The sequence below is a fragment of the Chironomus tepperi genome, unplaced genomic scaffold, assembly GCF_022539635.2.
Source record: "Chironomus tepperi strain 1889 unplaced genomic scaffold, CSIRO-AGI_Ctep_v1 contig_479, whole genome shotgun sequence".
Classification (NCBI taxonomy): Eukaryota; Metazoa; Arthropoda; class Insecta; order Diptera; family Chironomidae; genus Chironomus; species Chironomus tepperi.
This window is the reverse complement of record NW_027226601.1, coordinates 1214635-1242211: the sequence shown is the minus strand read 5'-3', so window position 1 is coordinate 1242211 and position 27577 is coordinate 1214635. Positions and strand designations below refer to the sequence as shown.

The window sequence follows — 27577 nt, the reverse complement described above, 5'->3', positions numbered from 1 at the left end:
CCAAAAAAAATAATTAATAATACAAAAAAAAAAAATAAAAAAAAACTCAAAATGGTGTTTTTTAAAATTAAATTTTTTTAATGACATCATAAAAGAACTGGACTTGAACTTTCTGTTTACTAACATAATGAAGAAAAAAAAAGAATTATAATATTAATAAATTTTTGTACCAAATAAATTATTTAAGAAGGCATGCATCTACTAACTTAGAATATGTAATGGATTAAGATGAAATCAAATAATAAATAAATAAAAAAAAAGAAAAATGTTGCCTGCAAATGGATATGATAATCGAAATTATTCATATAACAAAAATGATGAAATATGAAAAATAAAAAAAAAAAGATTAAACGTGTAGCTAATCATAGAAAATAAACATGAAAGTTGTATTTAAGCATAAAAATGAAAAAACGATTCTAGATTTGTTTGAAGTAACAAAAAAAGCATGAAAAAAAAATTAATTAAGTATCCATTCTTTAGATAGAAATTAAGAAAGATTTATTTTCTTGGTCTTGTGATTCCTTTTGAGATGATTTCAGTCAAGTAGTTTCGTATTTTTGTTCCAGAAATTTCTGACATTGCTTCATTTATTTTCTCGAAATTAACAACAGATGCCTCTAATGTTGCTTGAATTATTACATTCTTTTTAAAGGCTCAAATATTATTTTTTACCTGAATTCAAATAAAATCCTTAAAGTTGAATGATCTACATTGCCGCATGCTTGTGTTTTCCAAACTTTGTTGTGCCATGGCACACCTAAATGATGAGCCAAGATCAAAACCATACACGGCACACTTAAGAGGTGACCACTATGAAAACCGCACATATCATGCGGGTTATTGTATTTCTAACATAATTCAACTGAACACTAGTGATACCATAAAGTATGTTGGACAAAAATTGATATACCGTGTTTCATAAGTAAACGATCTATAAGCACTTTTTGATTCTTTGTCATTATTTAGGAAATTAAAGTTTGCTTCACGGCACTCAAGTCATATTGAGGATTAAGCAATACATCCAGCTTTCGAGAGCTCGCACAACTTTAATATGCAAAATGAGCATGCTCTATTATTCCAAAAAGGTTCATTTTCAACTTAGATTTTACTTTAGATCCCAAAATTCAAAGAATCCAAATCAACAATATTCAATGTGATTGCTGAAAAATTAATCAAAAAAGTCTAAAAGAATCATCGTATGCTCACTGAGTATTTGCTTGTCTGTTCAGGATGGAACAAAGAATAACTACGTCAACTGAAATCAGACTCCTTATTTCTATCTATAGCTTACTATTCTCTTTTTGCTTATTCTTCTTTTGCTATCTTTTTAGGAAATTTCACGTGTTTATCGGAATTTATTGATTTAATTTTGGTTTATTTTATATCCTTAAAAAAATATTTACACAAAAAATACAAAAGAACATACATAAAATATATATGCCTTGAAATTTAAAAATTGATATAAACCTTTTCCTAATAATTCATTTCATTTTGTAAAAAAGGATAAAAAAATCGAAAAAAAAATTTGGATTCGGACAATTTTAGATGAAAAAAAAACAAGTAGTAATAAAGTAAGAAATTGAATGGATAAATTATTATTAATCATGAGGATATCATGAAATAATAAAGTTAATAATTATTGAAAAAAGTAAAAATTATTCTAGTAATTTTGATTTGTCCTTGGCTGATTGCTTCTTATCAGCTATTCTGCTTCCAAATTGCAACGCTCTTTTCCTGAATTGACAGCATTTTTTAAGTCCAATTTTATAGGCACAGAGTCTTAGCAGCAATTTATCACCAATTCCTTCCGGTAGCTTTGGATAGCATCTTTGCAGTGCCTTCAAGCTTCTGGCAAAATTCACGAAATTTTCCTCAATAAACGGTGCACGAACAGTAATTCCATTGTCAGCAACAACGCGATCATCTCTTGCTAAATTTCTGGATGGCAATCGAATCCAATCAAGCTCTAATTCCTCAGTTAAAAGATCTCTTTCAGCAGTGCTTCTTTTAAATGCATTTCTATGTCTCGTATATCCAGCAAATAACTCATCAGCACCTGATCCCATCAATATCACACGGCATGGACTTTCAAATGTCATCTCATTCACAAGTCCTCGACCACGTGACGCAAAATAAATTGCACTTCCAAGTGATTCATCGAGAACATTTGACAAAGGATAGACTAAGCTGCTCAATTTCTTCTTATGTTCATAAAGTTCCGCTCTTGTGATGTTAATTTCTATGAAATTCCATTTCCTTTCAGGATATAAATTTTGAAGCTCATTGAGGGTATCTAGTCCTGTCAGTCTGTCGGGCACGTTAAAGTCAATTTTAGCATTTTTATTTGATACTTTTTCAAAAGCGACATTCAGCAGATCTATCGGCTTTTCCTTATCAATGAATTTATGTGCTAATGCTGTTAATAATGTGCAATCAACTCCGCCTGAAAACAGCACAGAAATATTGCTGTGATCACATTTTTGATTGCCTATACAGTTCTTGCACTCAGATTGAGTTTTCAGGACACGATCATGCATTGACTTTGTGAGTAGATTAATAAATTCGTCACATAACTTAGAAATAGCTTCGTTGCTCAGCAGGAAGTCAAAAATGTTCTCGTCTATCTCTGGAAGTTCTATGTCATCGAATGAAAGGTTTGTGGATGGTGATTTTGGTTGTAGCCAGTCAGGTTCAATGATTTGCTCTTTCAAATTGACATTAACTAATTTATTTATGAGATCCAGCTGCTCTAAATGGTAAGGATGTGTAAGTTCCTCGTAAGGAATCAACTCGACATCCTTAGTTTCTAAATTGATTTTGTACAATCCTAAAGGTGGAATTTCTATGGCTTCTATTTCCTCATTTTGATGATCTATGACGCTTGTTAGGAACAATGAGTCTTGGACTTTTCCCATGATTAATGAATTCCTTCCAAATGAGTCTCTAATAAAGTACAGTGACTTGTCAAAGTAAAATATCATGCTGAATGGTCCAGTTATCTTTTTAAATATGTCAATCAAGTCCATTTCATTTTGAGCATTTTTTAGTAATTCTGCTAAGTACAACGTGTCACTTCCATTGATGTCCATAAACAGGTCGCCATTGAATAACAGGATCTTGTCACTTCCATTTATGCATACTGGTTGACTTATTAAGGAATCTCCTTGATGCCACAAGACTGAATTTCCAAAAAATATTGAATTTTCATACACAATTTTCAAGTCATTCGGTCCGCGATTAGCCAGCAGTTCCTCAATATGCTTTTTGTACTGAAAATATTAACTTTTGAAATGATTCTTAAATGAATTTAATTAAATTACTCACAAATTGATGACAAATTTGCTCATCAGCAAACAACATTGCAAATATTCCGCACATTTTAATATTTAAATAATTTCTTAGTCTTCAAGCACACATCACATTGCTCTCTTTGTTTATAAACATTGATGATTCATAACAGTCATTAGTTTTAAATTTAATGATTATTTTTTATTTAGGATATTTAATTAATTCTTTAAAAAGGAATAATAAATCTACATAAAAGAATAATATAGCATAAATAAATTGTCAAGTATTGGTTGAAATCTATGATTCCAGAATCGATCGTTCAAGTTTAAAGTCATAGTCCCCAAGATTTACTCGTTGTAAAATTGAATTCTGAAAAGACGTAATTAAGGTCGTTGATCACTGCATCTCACAAATTGCTTATAATTTTAAATTCTTACCATTTCTCGAAGCTTAAAATTCCATATTTCGGTATCAGTGTTTTCAGACATCAGCACTGGATTTAGTTTGAAAGGAACTGATTGCGTGTAATTTACAGACATGGAAAACTGGAAATAAATCGGGATATATTAGGCACAAATTACATTAATATCAATTAATTTAACATACCTGACGATTGAATGGATGATGTGATGGCTGTGGAACTGTTGGCATTGGCGATGGATTGGGATAAATGCTAGTTGGTGGCGGAACTACTACAAAATCATCGCCACTCTTTTGTGTTGTCTCTTCAGCTCTTTCTGAAACTGGCGATGCTATTGGTGATTTTTTATTGTGGCTTTTGAAGAAGCTAAACATGATTAATATGGCAAATAATTAAATATAAGATTTTATCGAATATTTCTTGTTCAGAACAATTTAATGACACTTAAATTATTGTTTTTGTTTGTATTGAATGCCAATGATTGCTGATTTTTTTGGTCTACAAGGTCTACTAAATTAAGTTCTACAAGTAAAAATATAAACAAAAACGTTTGTTGAGAACTTTTATTGAAATTTATTTTCCTAGTTAAGATGCCTTATGCCAGAGCAAGACATCACGATGGACACACAAGACTCAGAAGACGAAATCGATTGAGGAATAAGAGAAAGGATTTAGATCAGGTATGTCCATTAAAATCAAAGAATTTTAATTCACATTTATTTTAACCTGTAAAAATTTCTTCAATTGTAGATCGACCTGGATTTGAAAGAAGGATCTGAACAATTGCTTAATCAGGAAGTAGATTTAGATAAACCAGGCTTCGCTCAGCATTATTGTCTTCATTGTGCAAAATATTTCATAAATCAAAGAGCTTTGGATGACCACTTTAAGACAAAAGTCCACAAACGTCGAATGAAGGCTTTGGAAAATGATCCATACACACATGAAGAAGCAGAAAGGGCTGCTGGACATGGCTCTTTCAATAAAACTCCTGCAAAACGTAAGATGGAAACACAGCCTTCAAAAGAAGAATTTGCAGCAGGCAAACGAGTTAAAGTTGATTATTTCACACAAGAAGAACTGGATCAGATGAAAAGCAAGAAAAGGAAGTCATTAAATAGTTCTAAAGTGACTGAAGAGCAGGAAATGCAAGAATAAAAAACAGAATGAATTTTTTATATAAATTAAATTAACCAGTCCTTTTTATTAAAAAATCCCATATAAAAAACAGCAAGCACCAAAATTATGCTCAAATTTCACCTAATTATCATAAATTCTCACTAAATCGTCGATTGTAGCAGGAAGATTTGTCACTGGACAATACTGTTTCTTATTCAAATGCTTAGTAATGCATTTGTAACAGAATGTATACCCAGAAATGGATAAAGTCGTTGGAATGACAAACGATTGGTAACATATTGGACATATATTAGAATATTTGGTAGCATTTCTATCCAACGTCGGTGGATCAGGTGTTGGCAATTGAGATATGATTTTTTGAGACGCAGAACTGTCTTGATACCATTGCACAAATTGTAAGAAGAATCCACCAAATTCGAGTGTTCTTAAAATCATCGTACCTAAAGCCGTTGATAGCTTTACATTTCCTCTAATTATGTCCATAAAGGAGAATGTTTCTTGAAGTGGATTAGCATATTTTAAGCTGAGGCCTGATAGGAACAGAGGTATATTGTGTGTTTTTGAACGATTGCTTAAATATGTAATATATTTAATAATTTGTGTGAATTCATAAGTAGATTTTGCTACTCGATAACTATATAGTCCCAAAACTTTATATTTGTCTTCAATAGTCACTTCATCCTGCAACTTTTCCTTAATTCTATTCATACGATTTTCAAGCTTTCTAAATAAGTACGGGACAATCACAAGGAATGCAAAAGATACGAAAAAGTCCTTCTTCCCAAAACGCAATGTCTTAAGATTAAATCTACTGAGGCCGTAAAATGTCTCAGAAATTGAAGAACCTGAAATGAAAGGTACGAAGGTCAATCAAAAAAATTTTTTTGGATATTTTTGTATACTACTTACTGTATTGCCTTAAATAATATTGCTGCACAGCACCATTTAAAATTAGAAACAATTCATCATAATATTTGACAATGACTCCAAACTTTTCAGGGTTTTTCGTACCCAAATACTGTTGTCAAGAAGAAGAAATGAGTAAATATTGCAAAATTAATGAATTTGCACAAAAATAATTTTTGTTACCAATGCAATTTTCTTAAATGCTGGATAAAACGTCGAATCAAGTGACTGCGATGCTACTAACTCAAAAATTGATGGTCTATCAATCACATTTGCCGAAATATTCGATGGAGCAGCCATAATTGACCATTAAAATCGTTAAAACTAATTAAGAGACTTTTTCACGAATAAAAATTATAAATAAATGTAAACATTGAATATTTCCTGCCCTTTGAAAAATTTCAAAAATATATTATACGTTACCTATATTTTGTTAGGAGAAATAATACTAAGGGGTAGGAAAATGCGAGCGAAGAAAAATTTTGTGAAAAATTGAACAAAAGCATTTTTCATTAATTAAATTTCTGTACTTAAAAGTCATTTTAAACAGTTTAATAAACGAAAACTAGTCGGGAAGAGCATCATCTTAACATTCCAGTTAAAATTAACAAGTGAAAATTCGTGTTCATAGTGTTAAATGTCTAAAATATTAAATTTTTTGTAAATGAAATAGATAAGAAAAAATTTTCTTCAACATTTTTCGAGTAATCATGAAAAAACCAATGATAGAAATGATTTTTATAAATCAATCAAAGATTTTATCTAATAAAAATATGTTAAAATTGTTAAATTAAGTTCAACAAAGAGATAAAAACGTATAGTTGTGTGTTAAAACTTGTAAAAAACGTGCAAAAATAAGTTTTTTAATATTGTGGAAGTGAAAAAATCTAAAAAGACATTTTTTCCTTTTTTATGGTGTTGCGGAATTCGCATATTAGTCATCGATTTGAGGCATTTTTTACAATCCATTTTTTTCAATTTTTTGGTAAGTAACTAACTTGTGTGAAAACGATAAAATTCAGTCAATTGTGTTGCACAATAAGTCACAAAAATTAAAATTCTTATTAGAAATTTACTTCACATACACAAGTTATAGCTTTTTCTCGACATGAACAACACAGAAAATGTGATAAGCGCATGGTAAATATTTTAAAATACAGAGAGAACAAGAAGAATTAGCAACTCGATGACAATTTACAAAATAGGAATTTAATTTAAATCAATAAACAAAAAAATTAATGCTGACAATTAGCTTTTCGATCAATTCTTACAATCAGAATAGACGAGGGTCGTTACATCATCATCTAGTTGTATTAAATTTCTGTAATACAAATGTCTAGTTTGTCTCCAAGGTTTGCCTGACGACAATCAATCGAAGAGAGTGAGAAATCACGTTAACTGCTCTATTTATGTGTATTAAATTAACAAAAAAGAGAGAATTATTTATTTATTTTACTCTATTTTATATCATTTTAGTCACCCCGTAATGTTTTGTGAACGAAGTTGTCAGATTGAAGTAAACGATAAGACAGAATTAATTAATTATTTGTATTCATCATCCATTTATCAGCATAAGTTGCAAAACATTTTAGACGAGATTAATCATAAAGTGAGCATGTCTAGCTTTTTCATGTTGGCCAGCTGGGGAGCACGCATCGATCCAGGAGATTTGGGAGACTGACACTCCTGAAACGACAGTCACAAGTTCATTTTACTTATTTGACTAGTATACGAGCGTCATCATCAGCTTAGCAAGCGCAATCAATCACCGCTGCACTTTATATTGAGTTATAAAATAACAATGGGAAGATAGCACTACTATTCACAGATTAAACTTTCTTCTAATGCTACAAAAAAAAGAATTAATTGTGAAAAACAAAAAAGAATAAGTGAAAGTCACTTAAAGTTATAGGCCAAAAACACTTTAATCTATAATTAAAATTACTTCTTCTATTCATTAATATTCATAGTACTTTAGAATTTAAGTGTGTGTGCATTACTAATTAATAATATAAATAATACTACAATTTAATCTCTTATATAAGTGGTAAAGTGAATTAAAGATAAATTTCATAACATTAGGATTTATCGAAATAAGAAAAAAAAAAAAGTCAAGTCAGTGAGTCATATTCAAACGAAGCGACAAAAATAAAAATCTATAAAAAGTAATTAACAAAAAGTCACGACAATTGTTTATGCTGGAGCAAGAGACTAGAAAATAAGATTTCTTATCGCGAGAGAAATAAGAGCTAAGAACAGAAAAAAAATTGAATATATTAAAATAATATAGTTGTTGCCGATAATTAGTACGAGATACAGGAACAAAATCTTTGTCGCGATAACAAAAAATAAAATAAGAATTTAAGTAAATTCTTCACAAATTTATTAATACTAAAAAAAGGAATAAGAATCAAAGTGAAGTGCACATTGTTGCACGTTAAAAGAATTTTGTGATAGTTCTCCAACAAAAGAGTTATTTGGAAGAAATGAATAACTCATCTTCTTGGAACTGCTTTTCATGGATTCGGAGAGATCGGAATTCAAATAAAGATGGATCGGATAAGAAAACACCAAAAAAGCAACATCACAAAGAAGGGATTCCTGATGAGCAGTTTGCCAATTTGCTTGGAGGTAAGTTTATAACTTTATGTGCTATTATTATTTTTTTTTTCTTTTCTTTTTTTATATTGAGTGACAAAAATATTTACAAGTGCTATAAATATGATAATGGAGCAATACATACGTAGTAAAAAATTTAATGTGTCAGAGTTCAATGAACAATCTTCGGTTCTGATAGCAATTAAAAGCTCTAAATAAAATGAATCAGTGCAATTGATTGGCAGTTTTCTGCTGATTGATATTTTTAACGCATTTTTCTCGATGACAAGCGTTTTACATGTGAACAATGGAAATGTTTTAGTGCTTTTGTAAGGTTTTGAAACACGAAATAACATTTGAAAGGTTTTAAGTTATATAAAATTGTTCTAGAACCTTACAAATGAAATGTAATTTGTTAGGTTTTCAATTTGAAAGTTTATTCAACCGTTAATTTTGCTATTTTAAGTAGAAAAGAAAATTTTGCTGCAGCTTTAGAAAAATTGCAAATCATTTAATATTAATCTATAAATAATCTATAAATTCCTTAGATTATGCAATGATACAAAGTAAATTTCTCTCCAATAATTCTCTTATCATTTACTCAAATTGTTAATATGTGACGTTTCATTATCTGACGTAGTTCATACACAACTTTCAAGGCCTCACTAAGCACATTTTTTATTCATTTATGTTTCACTTTACTTCGTTTATAACTTTCTTACCGAACTGATAAGATATGAGTGATACAGAATGAGAAATACTTGCAAAGTCTTACTTTTGTGTATATAATGGGCTCTTATCTTCAATATACAGGCAATTAAAAATTAATCTTATAATCATTCTTTTATCATTTGGCAAAAGTCAGTAAGGTGCTTGATAATGCTCATTCAGTACTTTGCGGCATTTAAGAGCGAACACTTTCGCTTCGGAGTTTAGTTGACTGTTTTTAATCTGCAATTCCTTTGAATTTAATGATTTAATTTTCATAGTGATTTTTATGTAAATTTACAATTGTGTAAAGGGCCATGCCAAGAACAATTCTGTGGTATAAAGTTTGTCAAATTGATTTTGGAGTAAATTACGTCTGATAAAAATAAGTGTATTGACGTGAACATATTATGTGAACATTTAAATATAAATACTTGTTCGAAAAGTCTTGCTTAACATTTCCAATAATGAAATTTCATTTGACACTTTTTGAACGATTTGGTAAATCCAATAAAATACCTCATGAAAAGGACTTTTTGAATCGTAAGTTCATTATTGTTTGTTTTGTATGGCTCTTATGATGGATGTGGTAGTTGTATAGTTTGAGTAAATTTCATGTGCAAATTCTAAAATATAACGAAAATTTTAAAATTTAAAAAGTTCAATAAATTATATTTAATTAAAGTTCATTAAATTTTAAATTACCGTTTAAATGCAAAATCATCGGATGATGATTCAAGCATATTTTCAACTAATCAAACTTAATAAAATTTAATTGACAAATATAAAAATTGAAATCCTATTGTTTTCCAGACGTTTATGGAATTACGAGATTATTTTAATTACAATATATTTTGTGTCAATATTTTTTCATTTTTATATTTCTAATCTACATTTGTAATGACTATTTGTTGATTTAATAAGACACAAAGAAATGCTTCATTTATTCAGATATCAAGTGATTCAGGGAAAATTTCTATGCACTGGACAATATCGGTTTACGTTGTCATATGAGTAATGAAATGCCGATAAGTGCAGTGCATTTCCCTTAGAGTGTCATATTGCAAACTTTTATTAATTAATTGTCACGACACAAAATTTCTTATCACAATTTTTTATATTTTTTCCTTCATTGCCACTTATAAATTCACAATATTTTAAGCTTTTTCATGGAAATAAACTCTACAAAATGTCTTGTGTGGGGAATTCACGATTCTCAATAATACAGAATGGATTGAAATTCTATATTTGTCATAAAATACCTTTAATAATCGCTGAATGTGTAAACATTAATTTATTGTGGGTCTATAATAACTTCTAAATATTAAATTTACAACAATGGTTCCACAAAGTGTAATTTGTCCCATGAAAAAAATATATAATATCTCCCAAATGACTGTATTTAAGTTAAGTTCTCATGATAATTTTTATCGGAAACTTTTTGACGATTTAATAAGCCCACAATAAATAGTCAATGATTATATTTCAATTATAGCACCTATTTCACTTGTCAATAGCTATTACTGCTCACTGATTCTAGTTCTGAATTGGTTTTAAGAACACTTTTAGTTATGAATGTTTATTTAACCTGTGAAGTTATTTTTGGACAAAAAAGCGATTGCAGTCTTCTCAATTCAAGAGATTGATGAAAAATGTCTTCATTTTTGGCTAAAAAGTTGCTCAACTTGTTACACGTGTTTTTTTTATTTATAATTTATGTGTCTTAAAGAGGTCTTTTCAGTCATTTTGTTGACTTAAAATTGAGAAATATCATATAATTAATAATAAACAGATGGAGCATTATCAATTTAGCAACAATAGTTTTTGAGATAAAATGTATTTTTATATTTAGAGGTTGAAACGATTAAAAATAGTTGAAAGAAGTTTATTGTGTTTTAAGAAATTATAAGGCTCTTTGACGTTGTCATGTATATTAATTTATCATTAATGGACTTGAGGAATTTTTAAAAGTAAATTGTTGAGAGCTGTTTTATGAAAGAACTGAGTTTGTTTGAGTTGAAATGAATTAAAGTGCTTGGTGAAATTTTTGAATCAAAATGTTAAATTTTAATACTAGAACGAATTTATGAAATTGAGTAAAAAAAACCATTATTTTTAAATTTTTAAAAAATTTAATTCAAATTTTCAAAAACCGTTAAATTTTTAAATTCCAAAAAAGTGTACAGAAATGTTGAATTTCTTAAAAGATATTTTGGTTGTCACTATTTTTGTGATCCTCTTGATGGAAATGCGCAATAATGATCGACACTCTCTTGCTTTTAAACTCTTTATTTTGTTTTTCATATTTCTTGATTGACTTTTAACAATTCAAATCCATCATCTTTTGCGGATGAGTTTAATAACCATTTAATCACTTTGAAATTATTACCTTAGAACCAAAAATTACTGGTCTTCATTAGGCTATTCTTAATTCTGTGTGTAGTCTTGAACGGGATAATTTTTTTTGCGCATCAAAATACCACAGTGTCAAATTGATCCCAAAAGAGGCAAAATAAAAAGCAGCAACAAGAAACAACACAAAGTAAAATATTTGAGTAATTTTACAAGCGTGTTATGCTCAGTCTTTCTTCAACAGTCGTGCGATGAAGACTAAAAATCGTTTTAAACAATTTTAAAGCCTATAAAAAAAATTCACTATTTAGTTTTCAATTTTAAAATTTTTATAACTTTAGGAATAAAAGTAAAATAAAAAAATATTTAGTGCCTGATAAAACAATAAAAATTCCTAGATTATTAACCACGAAAACTCATGGCAACTGTTTTAATGTACAAAAATTTGTACTGTAATTCCCCATTTCGACACAATTTTAGTGTAGATAGTACAAAAGAATGAAGAGAAATATTAGTTAAAATTTATTATGTAAATAGTTCATGTTTTATTGCTAAAAAAAAGTTTGAGTCATAAACGTTTGGACTTTCTCTACAAAAAAAAAGATTGATTCTGCAATCATGCGTTTTAATATTGGCAGGTGTTTTAAGAACCGCATAGCAGGTAATTATTCCGCGTCATCAAAAGCTGGAATAGCAAGAAATTTCCTTTTGAGACATTCTTGTTGTTCCTTCTTCGTTCATTTGTTGATAACAATTTTTTACGGAATGTCTGTGATTAATTATTTTTATCGAAAATGTTCACATGCAATAATTCAATAATTATGCTAACTTATATCGTAAGAAAATCGACAAGTGAAAATAATGATCATTCATGTCATGCAAAACAATCAACAACCACTACCGCAAATGGAAGGTCAATAATGTGTGTGTTGCTTGTGAGTTTGTTCACATGAAATTTACTCAACAAAAAATTACCTTTCGATAATGAATTCTTAATATTGCACAATGAAATTGCAATTAAGCTACAACTGAATTTATTATCTGACAAAAATAACCGCATCTGATTACTACATTTATGAGCTTTTAATTGAGTTGGTCAGGAATCTCTCGTGTATCAAACAAAAAAATTATCAAAAATAAATCTACATTATCATATTTTATAGTGACTTTTTTAGTGTATTGTTGAACTTTGCTTGCTTTTATTTAGTTTTTTAGCTAGTTTTATTTTGTGACAACTTTAAGTGATTTTTAATTGCAAAAATGTTTGGCATTTATAACGACTTCAAGTGCTGCTGAAAAATTTAAGTTTATCTCTTTTATAAAAATCGCTGATCATTAGTAAGTGTGCAATTTTTATGGACATTTCTGATTTTATACAACTGAACATACAATGAATTGAGAGTATTAATCAATTAGAATTAATGTTGCAACACGTTATTAATAAAAATCTTGATCTATCAGCATCATGCCTGTTTGCTAGGGCATCGTTAAGTCGGTAAACAGTAAGCCGCAAAGTTGCTCTGTAGGCATAAACACTGAAGGCTGATTTAGATTCAGTTTTATGGCTAATATTGCAATTTTCCGCATTGTGGTGCGAGGACCGATGAATTTATGTTAATATCAGCTGAAAAAGTCGACTCAACTCAATACCAAATTTGTCTCGTCTTCGAAAATGAACCGAAACAAAATCAGCAATTTACAGCCTCAATTCCAAACATTTCTGCAATCAAAAATTATCGTAGATCAAATCGTAGATGATTCATTTTATCAATCTGATTATTGATTTTAGTGTCGTTAAATTAGAGTAGATAAATCTTTGTGATTAATGTACTTAATCATTATTTTTACCTTTCTTTCTGTAGCCTATTATGTTGTTGATAAACAAGTAAAATTCAACAATCCATTTGCAGCTCCTTTGTATTACTAATGCTTTATTTCATGTATTTTTTTGTAGCATTTTATTTTATTGTTTGCTTTCTTTTTTCTTTTCTATATATTGTGCTATGCTTCCTTCTATCCTATACTTATGGTTTATGGTTTATGCTTTTTATCTCACAAAAAACACGTAACACACATACAAAAAACAAATTTTCATTTATATTCTGATTTGTGATAACAATAACAATTATGAAAATAAGGCTCAACGCCAAATAACTATGATTCTATTTCGTATCAAGATGCCAACCTATCAACACGTCGGGATCTTCATGAAGGCATCCTTAATAAGGATCAAGAAGATGAGATGTTCGTTTATGGATATAAGAAATCAACATTTCGTTCCTTTTTATGTTACTTAGGCATTGGCCTAACATTGGGCTTAATGCGTTTAGTTATGCATTGGTGGAGTCACTGGCTTCTTTTAGCGACACACAAACCATGCTCATTAGAGCAAGCTGAGAAGGTTCTGGTGAAAGAAAAGTTTCAAGGCAAACATGCTATATATTATGTTAAAAATGTTATTACATTAACATCAGATAACATCCGGTATGCTGAATAATTTTTCATTATCATTCCAATTTTCAAATCTGATTGTTTGTTTCCTATTTTTCTTCTTTCTTCCTTGACATTCGACATATGCCACAGTGAATCAATAAAAAATGCAGAACTCAATGAGTGCTTCAGTGAACGTTATACATCTTTGGACAACGAATTTAATCGGCAATTGGAAATTCACTTATCAGATGGAAAATTCCAACGTAGGCAGCAAAATTGAATTTTTTTCTGTCTAGATGATTACTAATGTATATCCATTTTTCATATCAATTATAGAGGTTGAATCTGTTCGACTTTTCATCTGTAAAAAACTTCGTTATATATGGGAAGTGGATTCATCAAGTTTTGTCAAGTTGAGAGGACTTGACGAAAATGTACCGAGTGTGACTATTCATAAGCATAGAGGAATTTCAGACTTGACAAGAAGTATTCGGTAAGATAACGCAATTCCTATTTACGAATATTTTTTTCATGACATTCTTCTTTGTTTCCTTTGCCTTTTTTTCAGACGATTGGTTTACGGCGATAACAAAATTGATGTTGTAATCAAGAGCTGGGGAGAATTATTATTCCTTGAAGCATTGAATCCATTTTATGTGTTTCAAGTGTTTTCTGTCGTTTTATGGTTCTCATACAACTATTACTACTATGCGTGCGTTATTATTCTTATGACAGCATTCGGTATATTCTTCTCAATTCGTCAAACATTAAAGAATCAAAAAGCATTGTATGCGACAGTCTTTAGTGTTGATACAGCAACAGTCGTCAAAGAAGATAAAAGCTCAGTTGTTATGGATACTAAATTTTTAGTTCCAGGCGATATTCTAAAAATACCATCATCTGGATGTACGATGCAATGTGACGCTGTTTTATTATCGGGTAATTGCATCTTGGATGAATCAATGTTAACTGGTGAAAGTGTTCCTGTAACGAAAACTCCTCTGCCATGCAAAAAGGACTTGATTTATGACATGAAAGAACATGCACGACATACGCTGTTTAGTGGAACGAAAATTATCCAAACACGCTATATTGGATCCGAACAAGTCCTCGCTGTTGTTATTAATACAGGAAATATTACTGCCAAAGGTGCTCTCATTAGATCAATTTTATATCCACCACCTGTTGATTACAAGTTCGAACAAGACTCGTATAAATTTGTTGCGCTTCTCGCATCTGTTGCTTTCGTCGGTTTTCTTTACACTGTCGTCACGAAGGTTAGACAATTTTCATTCATGCTTTTTTCCTTCTTATTACTGATTTATATCTTATTCTTTCATGCTATAGGTTCTACGTGGAGTTGGCGCTTTAAAAATTGCTGTGGAGAGTTTGGATTTAATTACAATTGCTGTTCCACCAGCATTGCCAGGTATTTCACAATCCTTTTACATTTAATGACCGAGATAAATTATAATTACAGTCTGACTCCTCTCATTAACACATTAAATGGTCATAATACATTAAATATTAATTTTATTGCAAATCTTTTTCAGCTGCGATGTCTGTTGGACGAATGTACGCACAAAAGCGCTTACAGAAGAAAAACATATTTTGTATTGCCCCGCGGTCCATAAACGTATCAGGATCAATTGATTGTGTTTGTTTTGACAAAACAGGGACATTAACAGAAGATGGATTGGATATGTACGGTGTCGTGCCAAAAACAGCAACAAATACATTACAAATCCCACTAAAACAAATTGACAGATTACCATTTGATCATTTACTTTATGGTATGGTTACATGCCATTCGATTACTTTAATGAATGGAGAAATGAAAGGAGATCCATTGGATTTAAAAATGTTTGAATCAACTAGTTGGAAATTAGAGGAAGCAAATGTTTCTGATGATACAAAGTATGATTTATTGTTCCCAACTGTTGTAAAGCCACCGACTAATAATTCAAAAGGCTCACAGCCACATTTATTAATGCAAAGTCCACCGTCTGAATCACAGCTTGATACTTTAGATATTAATTCGCATGACATTGGTATTGTCCGTGAATTTTCATTCACGAGTAGCTTGCAGCGTATGGCAGTAATTACACGTAAACTTACTGATGGACATTTTAATGTTTACTGTAAAGGATCACCGGAAATGATTGCGACATTATGTCGTCAAGACACACTTCCAACAGATTTTAATGAGAAATTGAATTTCTATGCACAACAAGGATATCGTATAATTGCTATGGCATACAAACCACTCGAGAAGAAATTGACATATCCAAAAATTCAGCGAATTTCACGTGATAAAGTTGAATCTGATTTAGAATTTTTAGGATTTGTCATTTTGGAGAATCGTCTCAAGCCTGATTCTGAAAAAGTCATTAAAATCTTAAATGATGCAAGCATTCGAACAGTTATGATTACAGGCGACAATATATTAACAGCTGTAAGTGTGGCAAAGGATTGTGACATGATACTTGAGGATCAAAGTATCATCATTGTTAATTCACGATGGATTACAGATGATGAACCGGAACTCTTTTATACACTTGAAGGACATTCGACATCAGCAACAGCAACAAATAATATGAACATGATAAAAACACCAGCATCAATTGATTTTGTTGATGCTTCAGGCGATGGAAAATATAAAATAATGACAAATAGTAATAGTGCGAGCAGTCTGGCAACGGTTGAAACAAATACATATTCAAATAATTTGCAACGTGATGTCGAGAAAGGCGGTCCATTAACATTCATTACGAAGAAAAGGAAGCTCTTTTCAAATGACAATAATGATAGTGATTATCGTTTAGCTCCGGAATTGCCATCAAATCGATATCGTTTTGCTATGGACGGTAAAACATGGGCAATCGTACGCGAATATTATCCAGATTTATTGCCTAAGTTTGTGACACGTGGAACGATTTTCGCTCGAATGAGTCCTGATCAAAAAATGCAATTAGTAACAGAATTACAAGATCTCGGATATTATGTAGCTATGTGTGGTGACGGAGCTAACGATTGTGGTGCTTTAAAAGTTGCTCATGCTGGAATTTCACTATCTGATGCTGAAAGTTCTGTTGCATCACCATTTACATCGAGGGATCGAACTATTAATTGTGTACCGGCAATTATTCGTGAAGGACGAACAGCTTTAGTAACATCCTTTGGAATTTTCAAATATATGGCTGCTTACTCATTAGTACAGTTTTCATCAGTAATTATTCTGTATGGAATTGATTCAAATTTAACAGATATGCAGTTCCTGTACATAGATTTATGTATGATATCAGTGTTTGCTTTCTTCTTTGGAAAAACGGAATCATTTGAAGGACCTTTAGTGAAACAAACCCCATTAAATTCACTAGTAGCTTTAAGTCCTGTTGTATCGTTAATGCTTCATCTTATTACTTCAATTAGTATTCAAATTTTCGGGTGGTTCCATGTCCAAACGTATGATTGGTTTGTACCATTTGAATATGAAGAGTCAGGATCAATCAATTCTGAGACATTAGGATGTCATCAAAATTATACAATCTTTATTATATCTTGTTTTCAATACATAACATTGGCAGTTGTATTTAGTAAAGGTGCACCTTATCGCAAGACAATATTCTCAAATCGTGGATTTTTGATAGCTCTCGTAATTAATTTATTAATCACATGCTATCTTGGATTATATCCTGCAGATTGGACAATTAGTTTAATGCAACTGGTAGCTCCACCATCAGATGCTTTGTTGGGTTTTGGAATCATTTTGGTTATAATTGGAGCTATTAATTTTACACTTGGATTATTCATTGAGGAATTCATTGTTGAGTATATAATATTTAAGAAATTACGTTATAGATTCCATAATATTGAAAAATCACATAAGAAGTTCCTTTCAATTGAGAATTATCTTCGATTAAATACAAAATGGCCACCATTAAGTTTGTACAATAATCAAGAAAATAATTCACCATCAGATGATGATAGTAAGAATCAAGGAGGGAATAGTGGAGCAAGTAAAGGTCCCTCAACTGGACATGATGATGATGATGACGACACTTCTCCAATGAGTTATGCTGAAATTTCAATTGAACCAGTTGAGGATGATGCTGTTGTTTTTGATCGAAATAGTTCAATTTTGAATAGTTTCTTCGAACGTGAAAGACAGCGACTGGCATCAATTAATCGTGGATCGTCACAAGGTGAACATAAAGTTGTCGATGATAATGACAATGTTTTTGGAAGTGTAGTTAATCCTGACAATTTACCGATTCGTAAAAAGAACGAACAATTAAAGAGAGAATATTTAGAGCTGAAAATTGCAGATCCAGCAAAGCCATTTGCAAACGGCTTTATGGAAGGATCATTCATGAGTACAAGTGATAATAGTAATAATAAACAAGAAGATGATGAAGTTAGGAAAGATGTAGAGCTACATAATATGTCCTCATCAAAAACATGAGAATTACTGAAAATTTGTCTATTAAGTCTTAGCTAGCTTAAGCTTAACGAAGAAATCATTCGTATTTTATTATTGTCTTTTTTGAGAAATTATAGAACTATTGCAACTATATCTACACACATTTATTATAGCATATGTTTCATCTTTTATTTATGATAATAAATTTATCCACCTTACATTATTTTGTATTCTAAGGTGCGTTAATAGACCTGAATATTGAAGATGAAGTCAATTACCGCACCCTGAACCCAATAATTGATGCGTATCTTCTCAAAACAAATAAGTGTGACACTCAAATCCCAATGAAACTTAGTATTATGTCTAGGTTCAAATTTCAATAAAATGAGTAGCTTAAACACAAATAAATAAATTATAGATATATTCACATGTACTTCATTTAATGCAAATTCAAACTTCACATTGAGGCGCTCGAATAATGAAAAACTTAAATTTTTTCTTATTACCGACTAACTTTTATGCATTTTTTTTAAAACATCTATATCAAGTGCTCTCAACGACTAGTTCACTTAATATATATTAAAACTGGAATCAATAGACTAATCATAAATCAATCCCAAGAGAATTGCGCCGTGTACTTCATTTTTTGACATGATTTGATTCACTATATTTTATTAGAAAATAGATATATTGCCATAAATAAGAAAAACATAGGGAAGATAAGTAAGTGTTTGGAACTTCATTTGCCAAATGGAAACAGGAGAGAGAAAGAGAGTAAATCTAGTCGAATTCATGCTTCTTTCCCATCCGCAAAAAATAATGCAATTCAAACAGCAAATGAAGAGAATAAGCAAAAAAAGGCTCGTGCAACTCTTTTTTGCAAATATTGCTGTAACATTTTTTTATGTGCTTAAATGAAGTTTTGATACACTTATTTTACAATGTCTTGACTACATATTATTATTATCTTCCGATTTAAAATTTATCACCATATTTGATATAAAGTATATTATTAATTAGTAGAGAGAAAAATGAATACTTAAAGGAAAAATAAATAAACATTATAATGTCATACATGATATTTATAGCACACCATTTAAAGTACTAGCAAACATGAATTGCTGTTGAATATTAAATAAAAAGGAATTTATTCATCATAAAAATTTTATGTTCTTTCATTCATTCATTCTCTATAATTAGTTACTTTTGTTACAGATTCTTCATGATATATATGTGAAAATAAATCAAATTAAGCATAACAATATGTGAATCTATTCACATCTTTGCTAAATCCCAGCATAAGTTATTAACATCATATCCGTAAATGTCTCCTTGTGCTGTTGAATAAATCAATTTATAGACGTAATAGTCTGGATTTGAATATTCACCGTCGTTTAGAGAACTTATGCCTATACCAAAACCTATTTTGTCACCAACTCTCAAACAATAGTCTTCATTAGGCTGTATACGTTCGTCGTTTATAAAAGTTCCATTTAAAGTTCCACAATCTCTTATATACCAGTTGCCGTCGTTTCCCAAACTCATTACACAATGTTGACGGCTTATATATAAACTTATTATAGTAAGTGTTGTGTCAAATCCACGTCCTAATAATAAATTTTTTATATAAATAAGATCCAGCTTACTGGATGTTGAAATTCATGAAAATTTTCTTACCAATTATGTTTCGTTGATTTAACTTAAAAATCAAGTTGTTTTGACAATATCCTTGTCGAATTAGAGCAAATCCAGTCTCTGTATTATCAATTTCCATGGTTAAATTGGCGAATTTAGCGATATTTTAATTAAAATATCTTAAATTAAGTTTAATAAATATCTTCAAAGGTTTGAGGTTAAAAAGTCAGTAAAATTTTTGAATTTTGTCCGTTACATTTTCAGGTAAAAATTGTTTAAAATTAAAATAAATCAAGTCCATCAAAATTATCAAATTTTTAGTAAGCTGCTACAAATTGAGAGTTCAAAGTCTCAGCTTCTGTTTAATAGGCGTCTTCAGTAGCTATGAGTTTGTAGTGCATTGACCGACAACTGAGGATATTACTCAAAATTTGATTTATGGATTTATCACATTTTCATTTGAAAAACTTCATTTGACTTTGTGAAAAAATTTCACTTTGTTGATTAAATGATTATTAAAATTGGAGTTTTGATACATATAATGTCAAAATGGGTGCAAAAAAGACAATTAAACCTATTGCAAGACTCGTAAGTCACTCAAAGGAGATGAATTATGGTAAACAGCATAATATTTCAGTAATAAATTAATTTTCTTAATAAAAATATTAATTTTTCAGAGATATTTAATAATAATGTAGATTTTGTGATGCTTAAGAAAAAGAATGATGTAAATAGTGAGGAATTGATCACAATTATTCCAATAGACGTTGGAGGAAATAAAGAGAATGGAATTGTTTGTAAAATAGAAAAACAACATGACGATAGTCCATATACAGTTAAGCCATTCGTGTTTCGCAGTTTCCACGATAATTTATTTTTGATAAATGATAAGTTGCTGCGAAAAGGACAACGCATAATACTGCAGAATAAGGACAGGATCAAAATTGTTAAGAATATAAACAATTTCATCGAATTTCACGATTTAAGAACATTAATTAAGACAAAATTTCCACAGAACCTAATGAAAGACTATTTTGTTGAAAAACTACTCGGTGACGGTCCAAATGGACGTGCTTATTTTGTTCACAACGTAAGAACACTTGAGCGACTTGCATTAAAAAGAGTAAAGAAATTTGAGGAAGATCCACCAAATGATTTAGCATTTGAGGCAAAAATCATGAACAATTTGAATCATCCGAACATAGTAAAGCTTCTTCATGTTCATGACGAGCTCCGAGAGACGTTTTTATTCACAGAATATATGAATTTTCGAGATATATTAAACTTAATCACTTCAAAGACTAACGTCCGATTGGAAGAAAATGAAGCTCGAGTTTGCTTTTATCAAGTTACTCAAGGACTAAAGTATCTACATCAATTGAATATTTGTCATCGAGATATCAAGTGTGATAATATTTTCGTCCATAAAGAAAATGACAATTATATCTGTAAAATTGGTGATTTTGGATTAAGTGCTTATGACAAAGATTTGACACAAACTTGTGGAACTCTTCTTTACTCACCTCCAGAAATGTTCTATAAAAATCAAGTTTATAAAGGAACAAAGGCTGATATTTGGAGCTTTGGGGTCGTTCTCTTCTGTATGATCAGCGGGAAATTTCCATTTCATAAATCTTTTGAGAGTTATGGAACTGTTGAAGAACAAATTAAGGGTGGAATTATACGTTTTCGATGTGATGAAATTTGGAATGATGTAAGTTTGTTTAAGTTCATTTATTTGAGGATCCATTAAGTCAAGAAAAAATATTTAATTGAAAAATAACGCTCAAAAAATATTTAAAAATTATGTAATTCTTTCAACAGATATCGTATGAGTGCAAACATTTGATATGCTGCATGATGAACGTAAATCCTTTGTGCAGATACGACATTCATGAGATAGAGAAACATCCATGGGTCAAAAATCATGTAAAACTTCATAATGTTAGGAAACGATCATTAGATGTAACATTGTTGAAAAATGTTAAATGTATTCAAAATTTTGTGGCTAAAAAGCCTAAAATTTCCATGTTGACTTAAAATTAATATCCGACAAACGTATGTAATTAGTTATTAGAACCATTGATTTGTTATTATTCTTAGCCTTAAGCTTAGGAATATTTAACTTTTTTTTCTGTAAGTATTCATTCTTTCAAAATGGACATAAATATTAATTATAATCAAGTTTTCATTGAAAAATTTAAATTTAATTAAATAAAAATAATTAAAAATCAGCATAAGAGAGATAAAAATGAGAGCATCAGGAATCGCTTGCATAATTATTTTAATCCTGTCGATATTATTAGCAGCAGCAATTTGGTACATCGTGTCACGTGAAGACATTGAGAAAGCTTTAGAAGATTTCCGATTCAAAAGGTCTACCAAGTATGTAGAAGCCACAAATAAATCAACAATCGATGGATTAGATTCAATACAAGCCGAGGAGAAAAGGAATCAAATAAATGAAAAGGAAAATTTATTCACAGTCACACTCAAAAGCTTTGAAGATGACAATTTTGAATGCAAGGAGATCAACAAAACATTAAATATATTCAAACGAAATTACAATAATGATTTTGGTACTGATAATGTCTATACTCGTTTATTTCGGTCATTGAACAAATTTCATCATTTATTATGTGAAGAGAATGAACATTATCGACGACTATTCATGCCATTACAAGACGAATTTGTTAAAATTCATGAGGAACTTGAAGATTGTAAGGGACAATTGGATTGGTATGAGAAGGATAACACGACAGCCTGTGTAGAGGCACAGAAAATTGTTGATTGTTACAATGAGCCAATTTATATTGAAATGGGCGATAAGGTTGCTTATTATTATCTCCACATCTTTAAAAATGTCATCAATGCAGCTATGACAACTCCTTGTAAATTCAAAAGACTGGATAAGACCAAAACTTTTGAAAATTTGGAATCAGCAAGCAAAATTCAATTATCATCAAGTTTTACCACAATTTTGTGTTTATTTATGTCTATTCTAATATTGTAGATTGATTAATTTTCCATTTGATAGTTCCTACCCCAAAAATAATACTGTATGTCCATGAATATTTTATCAACGGCTATAATAAATCTAATGACAAAGCTTTCAAATAAAAAAGCTTAATTTTCATGCATATGTTGTGAAACTAGAGATTGATTTCTCGTCAAATTAGATGAAATGGAACTGACAAAAGCTTAAAACCAAATTAATGTAGTGCAAAAATAACGGTTATAAAAATTTTGAATTTACAAACCTTACAAATTACACTTAAATCCCTACAACAGTTTTTAAAACATGTGTAAGGTTCTCGTTTAACTTAATATTCATAACTAATAATTGAGAATAACAATATGAATCAAAATCTTTAGTTCCAATTTGATGAAATAAAACAATCATAAATTAAATACAATACTCTCTGTGGGATTTATATACAGTGATTATGACCATGGTAATTTATTATCGAAATTATTTTAACGGACATACTCATTATGAGAGATTGTTGCCAGGTGATTTTCAGCTTTATACTACATATACCTGTTTATCCTCGAGGGAAACGATATACATCGGAAATGTTGATGATTAATTCAAAAAAATTCATGGAGATGCATTTGGGAAGTGGAAGGATTTTTTTTTTGTACTTACCTGAATCATATCATATTGCAATTTTCCTCCAAAAGAATAGATTTCATAGAGTAAAAGTTTCAAAATGAAGCTTTATATGATAGAAATAGGGAAGTTTATATAGAGGTAGTGGAAGCTCGTTTCGTTCATTTCCATGCATGCTGAATTAACGGAAATTGAATTTGAAAATCTAACGGACGAAAAAAATTTGAATTCAGTCAAATGTTTATGTTTTGGAAATAGAGACTGAATTAATCTTTAGAAGTAATTAAGCAGTGGAAGTTGCAGGCTGACTTACAGAGGAACCGGCATTGGAGTCTTATCCCTTTCGTCTATGAGAAATTGAAAAAAGCAGAAACAAAATCTGGAGCATATTACACATAATATTGCATTATATCTTAATGCATAAAGAAGGAAAATTTTTCTCTTTTTAGAGCGGAAATTGAATCATGAATAAATGTATATGTACATGGAACATACATGCAAAATGTAGCAAAGTCATGATAAAGCTAAAGAATTTAAACGATTTGCATATTTTCAGCAATATTAAGATAAGAAAAGTCAAAGTTATTTCCATTGCATATATGAATTAAGCATTCCCATCTGTTTTACATTGCTATTTCAGAGATCATAGCATCTGATTTATTTTTATTTGATTTTAAACTGCTGAAAAGTTAGAAATGAGAAATTTAGATTTATATTTGTGTTTACTAGCTTCATTATATCCTAAATTGAGAATTATGCATTCTCGGAGCTATTTTTATTGAATTTTAAATGCTGTTTTAAACTTCAGTGAATAATGGATTTCCATTAGGAAACTTTCAGCTGTTCAATTTGATTTACAGTTCACTAAACAAAAATATATTTGATGAAATTTAACGGATTTTTAATATTTAAATTTTAAAAAAAGTGACAAAAAGTCAACAGCACATAGCGTTCCCAAGCGGTCACCCATCTAAGTACTAACTACGCTCGACGTTGCTTAACTTCGGTGATCGGACGAGAACCGGTGTTTTCAACGTGATATGGTCGTTGACGGAGACTGTTGTGGCTAGTTCCAATTATTAAATCGGTTACGATCAATATTTAATATAAAACAAGTTTCCCCACAACGACATTCTTTAATAAGCTTTATCAGCGACATATATTAACATGTAAAACTTTGTAAACTTACTTGAAGCCACAACATGCTGTCATAAGCTGAAACAACATTGCATAAATGAAGAAATGGATTTAATTTTAACTCTGTTGCCACCACACATAAGTGACACACATTCATGAGCTTTTTCATGAAGAAGAATTTGCCGTTGTCTGTTTGCAATGTTATAAAAAGTTACTGAAAAAAGTTTTAACTGTCAAGTGATGAACAAAATTAGATTTTTGTACATTTTTTCTTGAAAAATAAACTTTAAATTTGATTTTTTGACTTAGTTATTGAATTGGATCTTTCTGTGAATTCAAGATTTTTTGCTTCTTGAATTTAAAAATTGAATAGTAAAACCGTTAAAAATTTGAATTTTTAAAAACCGATAAAATTTGAATTTTTAAAAACCGGTAAAATTTGCTTTTTAAAAACCGATAAACATTTTAAATTTTAAAAGTCCGTTAAAAATTGTTTAACTTGTCAAATAAACAAAAGTCACTAAAGCATCACTATGAAGCATATCCTTCGTCACATACTCACATTAATCTAGTTAAATGCTGAATTCTTCTTAAGAAAACTGAGTATTCTTTCCAAAAGCTAACTTCATTTTCAACACATTTCATTCAACTACATTGAGTTTTGCAATTTCTTATGAAAATAAGCTTTTATCAGCTGGAAGTTGCAAAAACATCTTCAGGTCATAAGATCCTGTTAGTAATGCTTTTTCAATGTAATTTAAGAAGAATTTTCTTGAATATTGAAGAGAGGAAATGTCCCGAACAAATGGAATTTTCTGTTTTTCTTTTATGTGCTGGGAGTCGTTCATAAATGACGTCTTTCTTTAGATATTTGGTTCTTAGCAAAGGTCGTAGCCACATCGAGTTCGACACAATTTATTAGGAACTTATTGAAATTTATATGAAATGTTATACTTCACAAGTGCTAGCAGAAAAAAATTCAACGCAAATTTTAATAGTTAATTCGAACCGAAGGTAACTATAGTTGACTTCAAGCTCTGGTGCTTAGAAATCACGTCTGTCTTGTCTGTGGAGCTTTGAACGATTTGTGCTATTCGGATGTATCCGACTCAATCTAATTCCAATTCTTTGGAAAGTTAGTCCAACACTCCAAAACCAGTTCAGTGTATCTTAGATATCATAACCGAATGATCCTTTAGTCTGCCTCTGCCTCCTTTGCTTTTTTACATCATTCCATTCATATCCCATCAGCATTTAAGTGCGAGAAAAAGAGGAAGGAAAAGTTTTGAATGTTCCTTTTCAGTCCATTTTTCAATAAATTTTAAATTTTTGCGGAGATTCCTAAAGTTGTTTATGCTCATTCATTTAAACTAAAGTTTTTGTGCAGATTTTCAGTTAACACCACTGAGCAAATTATTTATGAAACCAAACTATACAGTTTAATAACAATCCTTCCAAAGAGAGTTATACAGGAACTGAAGTTTTCAATAAAATATTCATTATTTATCAATTTTATGCAAAACTTTTTCGTCTACAATCAAAACCATCCAAATATATATTCAGCATAAAGCTCTTTGGGTAATTTTATCTTCTCCTACCCGCTGTTGATGTTTCTTCCTTCCCATATTTTCTGCATCAATAAAAAGTGGTTTTTGATAGCTATGCAACAAACATACATTAAAGTACAACATTTTATTATTGGGAAATTAAACATTCATGGTGAGCTGTATAAACTTCACACGTCATTGGATACGTGATGAGTTGATGTTTGATACTGAAAATTGTCATTCAACCTTGAAACTTTCGATACTGATGATCTGACACATTTGGTGATTACTGGAAATCTGTGAATATTTTGTAAATTTAATGATGCAGGAAGGGTGTTTTCATTGTTATTGGACTTGATTTTGGATTTCGGATCTATTTCATTGAATTTTCTAACAAATTAAATAGTTATTGTTGGTGTGGATTCTTCTATTATTAGACAGAACCTCAAGGCACATGCCAAATTAACCATGTATCACTAATAGGCAAAGAACATGCTTTCATGATACAGAAAGACCACTTTGGTACCTAAATGCGGTCTCTTTGCTTGCCTAATACGTATCCGCCCAATTGTGCTATAAGATTCAGAGTCATGGAATATGACTGCTACACGAACATACTATTTGTGTTTTTGAGAGGAAGATCCCAAGAGGATCCTCAGAGTCAAAATAGAAGAAGATCAGTATAAGTGCAGAAGTAACGAAGAACTGTTTCAGCTTTAATAAAAAAGCTGATATCTTAAGATGACTCAGAGCGAACAGGCTTTGATGTTATGGACATGTTACAAGAAGTCCTGAGGAAGCTCCTTTAAATCTGACTTAGCAGTTAATAAAAAGTCATCTGTACTACCAAACAACTCCTAGAAGGGGGCTGCTGATAAAGGCAGTGTTACACTTGTAATTGGCAGATGGAAGTCAGCTTTCCGCGTCATCTGGGGGAGGTCTTGGATCACAACTCGTCCATATGGCCAACAAAGTAAGAATGCATATAACTTTAAAATACTTGAACCAGAAACTCCACAGTCATTGCATTAAGTATCACCCCGAGCGACACAAATGAAAAAGGCTCCACCAGGAGCTTTTGCCAAATTTGTCTATGGATGCCAAACTGATGCGACTTCCTATTGATATTAATAAAAAATTATAGCACTCGGAGTCTTCTTCATGTGTCACTCGGGCATGCATATTAAGTCCTTCAACTTACTTTGAACTCATTTGCAATTAAATGTATAATGAAAATTGCCATATAAGCAATACAATTGAATTGGATACATCTCATGCAATATCAAATGAATGTAAATATATCCAATACTTCTGTTAAGCAGTAATTCAAGCATGTATTCGTCATGTAATTTCCAAAATATGATCAATATATTTTA

At 30.4% G+C, this 27577-nt stretch overlaps 5 protein-coding genes, 2 long non-coding RNA genes and 1 other non-coding gene across 16 annotated transcripts; 3 read left to right on the top strand and 5 right to left on the bottom strand.

Moving 5' to 3' along the window:
* Nucleotides 1-1533: 1533 nt before the first annotated feature.
* On the bottom strand, nucleotides 1534-4206 carry LOC139099635 (asparagine synthetase domain-containing protein CG17486). Its single transcript, XM_070652151.1, has 4 exons — nucleotides 3895-4206; nucleotides 3726-3833; nucleotides 3325-3657; nucleotides 1534-3269 (listed from the first exon to the last, which is right to left on the bottom strand). Exons 3-4 carry the CDS (start codon nucleotides 3376-3378, stop codon nucleotides 1656-1658), a joined length of 1668 nt encoding a protein of 555 aa, XP_070508252.1. The 5' UTR covers nucleotides 3379-3657; nucleotides 3726-3833; nucleotides 3895-4206; the 3' UTR covers nucleotides 1534-1655.
* On the top strand, nucleotides 3539-4898 carry LOC139099637 (zinc finger protein 593 homolog). 3 transcript variants are annotated; one of them, XM_070652157.1, is made up of 3 exons: nucleotides 3539-4237; nucleotides 4300-4389; nucleotides 4460-4898. In XM_070652157.1, exons 2-3 carry the CDS (start codon nucleotides 4300-4302, stop codon nucleotides 4865-4867), a joined length of 498 nt encoding a protein of 165 aa, XP_070508258.1. In that variant the 5' UTR covers nucleotides 3539-4237; the 3' UTR covers nucleotides 4868-4898. The 3 variants fall into 3 exon arrangements, with proteins under 3 accessions (XP_070508258.1, XP_070508257.1, XP_070508256.1); XM_070652156.1 differs by having other exon boundaries at nucleotides 4295-4389; XM_070652155.1 differs by lacking the exon at nucleotides 3539-4237 and having other exon boundaries at nucleotides 4246-4389.
* On the bottom strand, nucleotides 4881-6290 carry Pex12 (peroxin 12). Of its 2 annotated transcripts, XM_070652154.1 has the most exons (4): nucleotides 6179-6290; nucleotides 5939-6091; nucleotides 5759-5867; nucleotides 4881-5694 (listed from the first exon to the last, which is right to left on the bottom strand). In XM_070652154.1, the coding sequence occupies exons 2-4, from the start codon at nucleotides 6053-6055 to the stop codon at nucleotides 4970-4972; spliced, it is 951 nt and encodes a 316-aa protein (XP_070508255.1). In that variant the 5' UTR covers nucleotides 6056-6091; nucleotides 6179-6290; the 3' UTR covers nucleotides 4881-4969. The 2 variants fall into 2 exon arrangements, with proteins under 2 accessions (XP_070508255.1, XP_070508254.1); XM_070652153.1 differs by lacking the exon at nucleotides 6179-6290 and having other exon boundaries at nucleotides 5939-6150.
* A 248-nt stretch (nucleotides 6291-6538) lies between these two features.
* anne (anne boleyn) lies at nucleotides 6539-19403 on the top strand. 5 transcript variants are annotated; one of them, XM_070652146.1, is made up of 8 exons: nucleotides 6539-6740; nucleotides 7232-8386; nucleotides 13552-13897; nucleotides 13997-14109; nucleotides 14183-14339; nucleotides 14415-15123; nucleotides 15194-15275; nucleotides 15400-19403. In XM_070652146.1, the coding sequence occupies exons 2-8, from the start codon at nucleotides 8242-8244 to the stop codon at nucleotides 18309-18311; spliced, it is 4464 nt and encodes a 1487-aa protein (XP_070508247.1). In that variant the 5' UTR covers nucleotides 6539-6740; nucleotides 7232-8241; the 3' UTR covers nucleotides 18312-19403. The 5 variants fall into 5 exon arrangements, with proteins under 5 accessions (XP_070508247.1, XP_070508249.1, XP_070508248.1 ...); XM_070652148.1 differs by having other exon boundaries at nucleotides 6540-6740; nucleotides 13591-13897; XM_070652147.1 differs by lacking the exon at nucleotides 6539-6740 and having other exon boundaries at nucleotides 6766-8386.
* LOC139099638 (uncharacterized) lies at nucleotides 6943-11656 on the bottom strand. 2 transcript variants are annotated; one of them, XR_011545330.1, is made up of 3 exons: nucleotides 11451-11656; nucleotides 7236-7441; nucleotides 6943-7158 (listed from the first exon to the last, which is right to left on the bottom strand). It is a non-coding gene; the product is annotated as an uncharacterized lncRNA (long non-coding RNA). The 2 variants fall into 2 exon arrangements; XR_011545331.1 differs by lacking the exon at nucleotides 11451-11656 and adding an exon at nucleotides 10324-10847.
* A 12-nt stretch (nucleotides 19404-19415) lies between the features above and the next one.
* On the bottom strand, nucleotides 19416-20116 carry LOC139099639 (uncharacterized). Its single transcript, XR_011545332.1, has 2 exons — nucleotides 19947-20116; nucleotides 19416-19876 (listed from the first exon to the last, which is right to left on the bottom strand). It is a non-coding gene; the product is annotated as an uncharacterized lncRNA (long non-coding RNA).
* A 279-nt stretch (nucleotides 20117-20395) lies between these two features.
* LOC139099676 (ovarian-specific serine/threonine-protein kinase Lok-like) lies at nucleotides 20396-22233 on the top strand. The gene is made up of 4 exons (XM_070652201.1): nucleotides 20396-20520; nucleotides 20582-21618; nucleotides 21729-22040; nucleotides 22140-22233. Exons 1-3 carry the CDS (start codon nucleotides 20454-20456, stop codon nucleotides 21942-21944), a joined length of 1320 nt encoding a protein of 439 aa, XP_070508302.1. The 5' UTR covers nucleotides 20396-20453; the 3' UTR covers nucleotides 21945-22040; nucleotides 22140-22233.
* A 2217-nt stretch (nucleotides 22234-24450) lies between these two features.
* LOC139099704 (5S ribosomal RNA) lies at nucleotides 24451-24569 on the bottom strand. The gene has a single exon (XR_011545349.1). It is a non-coding gene; the product is annotated as a 5S ribosomal RNA (ribosomal RNA).
* Nucleotides 24570-27577: the final 3008 nt, after the last annotated feature.

Coding starts and splice junctions, on each gene's coding strand:
- LOC139099676 (XM_070652201.1), top strand. CDS start 20,454: ATGGGTGCAAAAAAGACAATTAAACCTATTGCAAGACTCGTAAGTCAC. Junction 20,521..20,581: donor CTCAAAGGAGATGAATTATG/GTAAACAGCATA, acceptor TTAATTTTTCAG/AGATATTTAATAATAATGTA. Junction 21,619..21,728: donor GTGATGAAATTTGGAATGAT/GTAAGTTTGTTT, acceptor TTCTTTCAACAG/ATATCGTATGAGTGCAAACA.
- Pex12 (XM_070652154.1), bottom strand. CDS start 6,055: ATGGCTGCTCCATCGAATATTTCGGCAAATGTGATTGATAGACCATCA. Junction 5,868..5,938: donor CATTTAAGAAAATTGCATTG/GTAACAAAAATT, acceptor TCTTGACAACAG/TATTTGGGTACGAAAAACCC. Junction 5,695..5,758: donor ATATTATTTAAGGCAATACA/GTAAGTAGTATA, acceptor CTTTCATTTCAG/GTTCTTCAATTTCTGAGACA.
- anne (XM_070652146.1), top strand. CDS start 8,242: ATGAATAACTCATCTTCTTGGAACTGCTTTTCATGGATTCGGAGAGAT. Junction 8,387..13,551: donor GTTTGCCAATTTGCTTGGAG/GTAAGTTTATAA, acceptor TATGAAAATAAG/GCTCAACGCCAAATAACTAT. Junction 15,276..15,399: donor TGTTCCACCAGCATTGCCAG/GTATTTCACAAT, acceptor AATCTTTTTCAG/CTGCGATGTCTGTTGGACGA.
- LOC139099635 (XM_070652151.1), bottom strand. CDS start 3,378: ATGTGCGGAATATTTGCAATGTTGTTTGCTGATGAGCAAATTTGTCAT. Junction 3,270..3,324: donor AGCAAATTTGTCATCAATTT/GTGAGTAATTTA, acceptor TAATATTTTCAG/TACAAAAAGCATATTGAGGA.
- LOC139099637 (XM_070652157.1), top strand. CDS start 4,300: ATGCCTTATGCCAGAGCAAGACATCACGATGGACACACAAGACTCAGA. Junction 4,390..4,459: donor AGAGAAAGGATTTAGATCAG/GTATGTCCATTA, acceptor CTTCAATTGTAG/ATCGACCTGGATTTGAAAGA.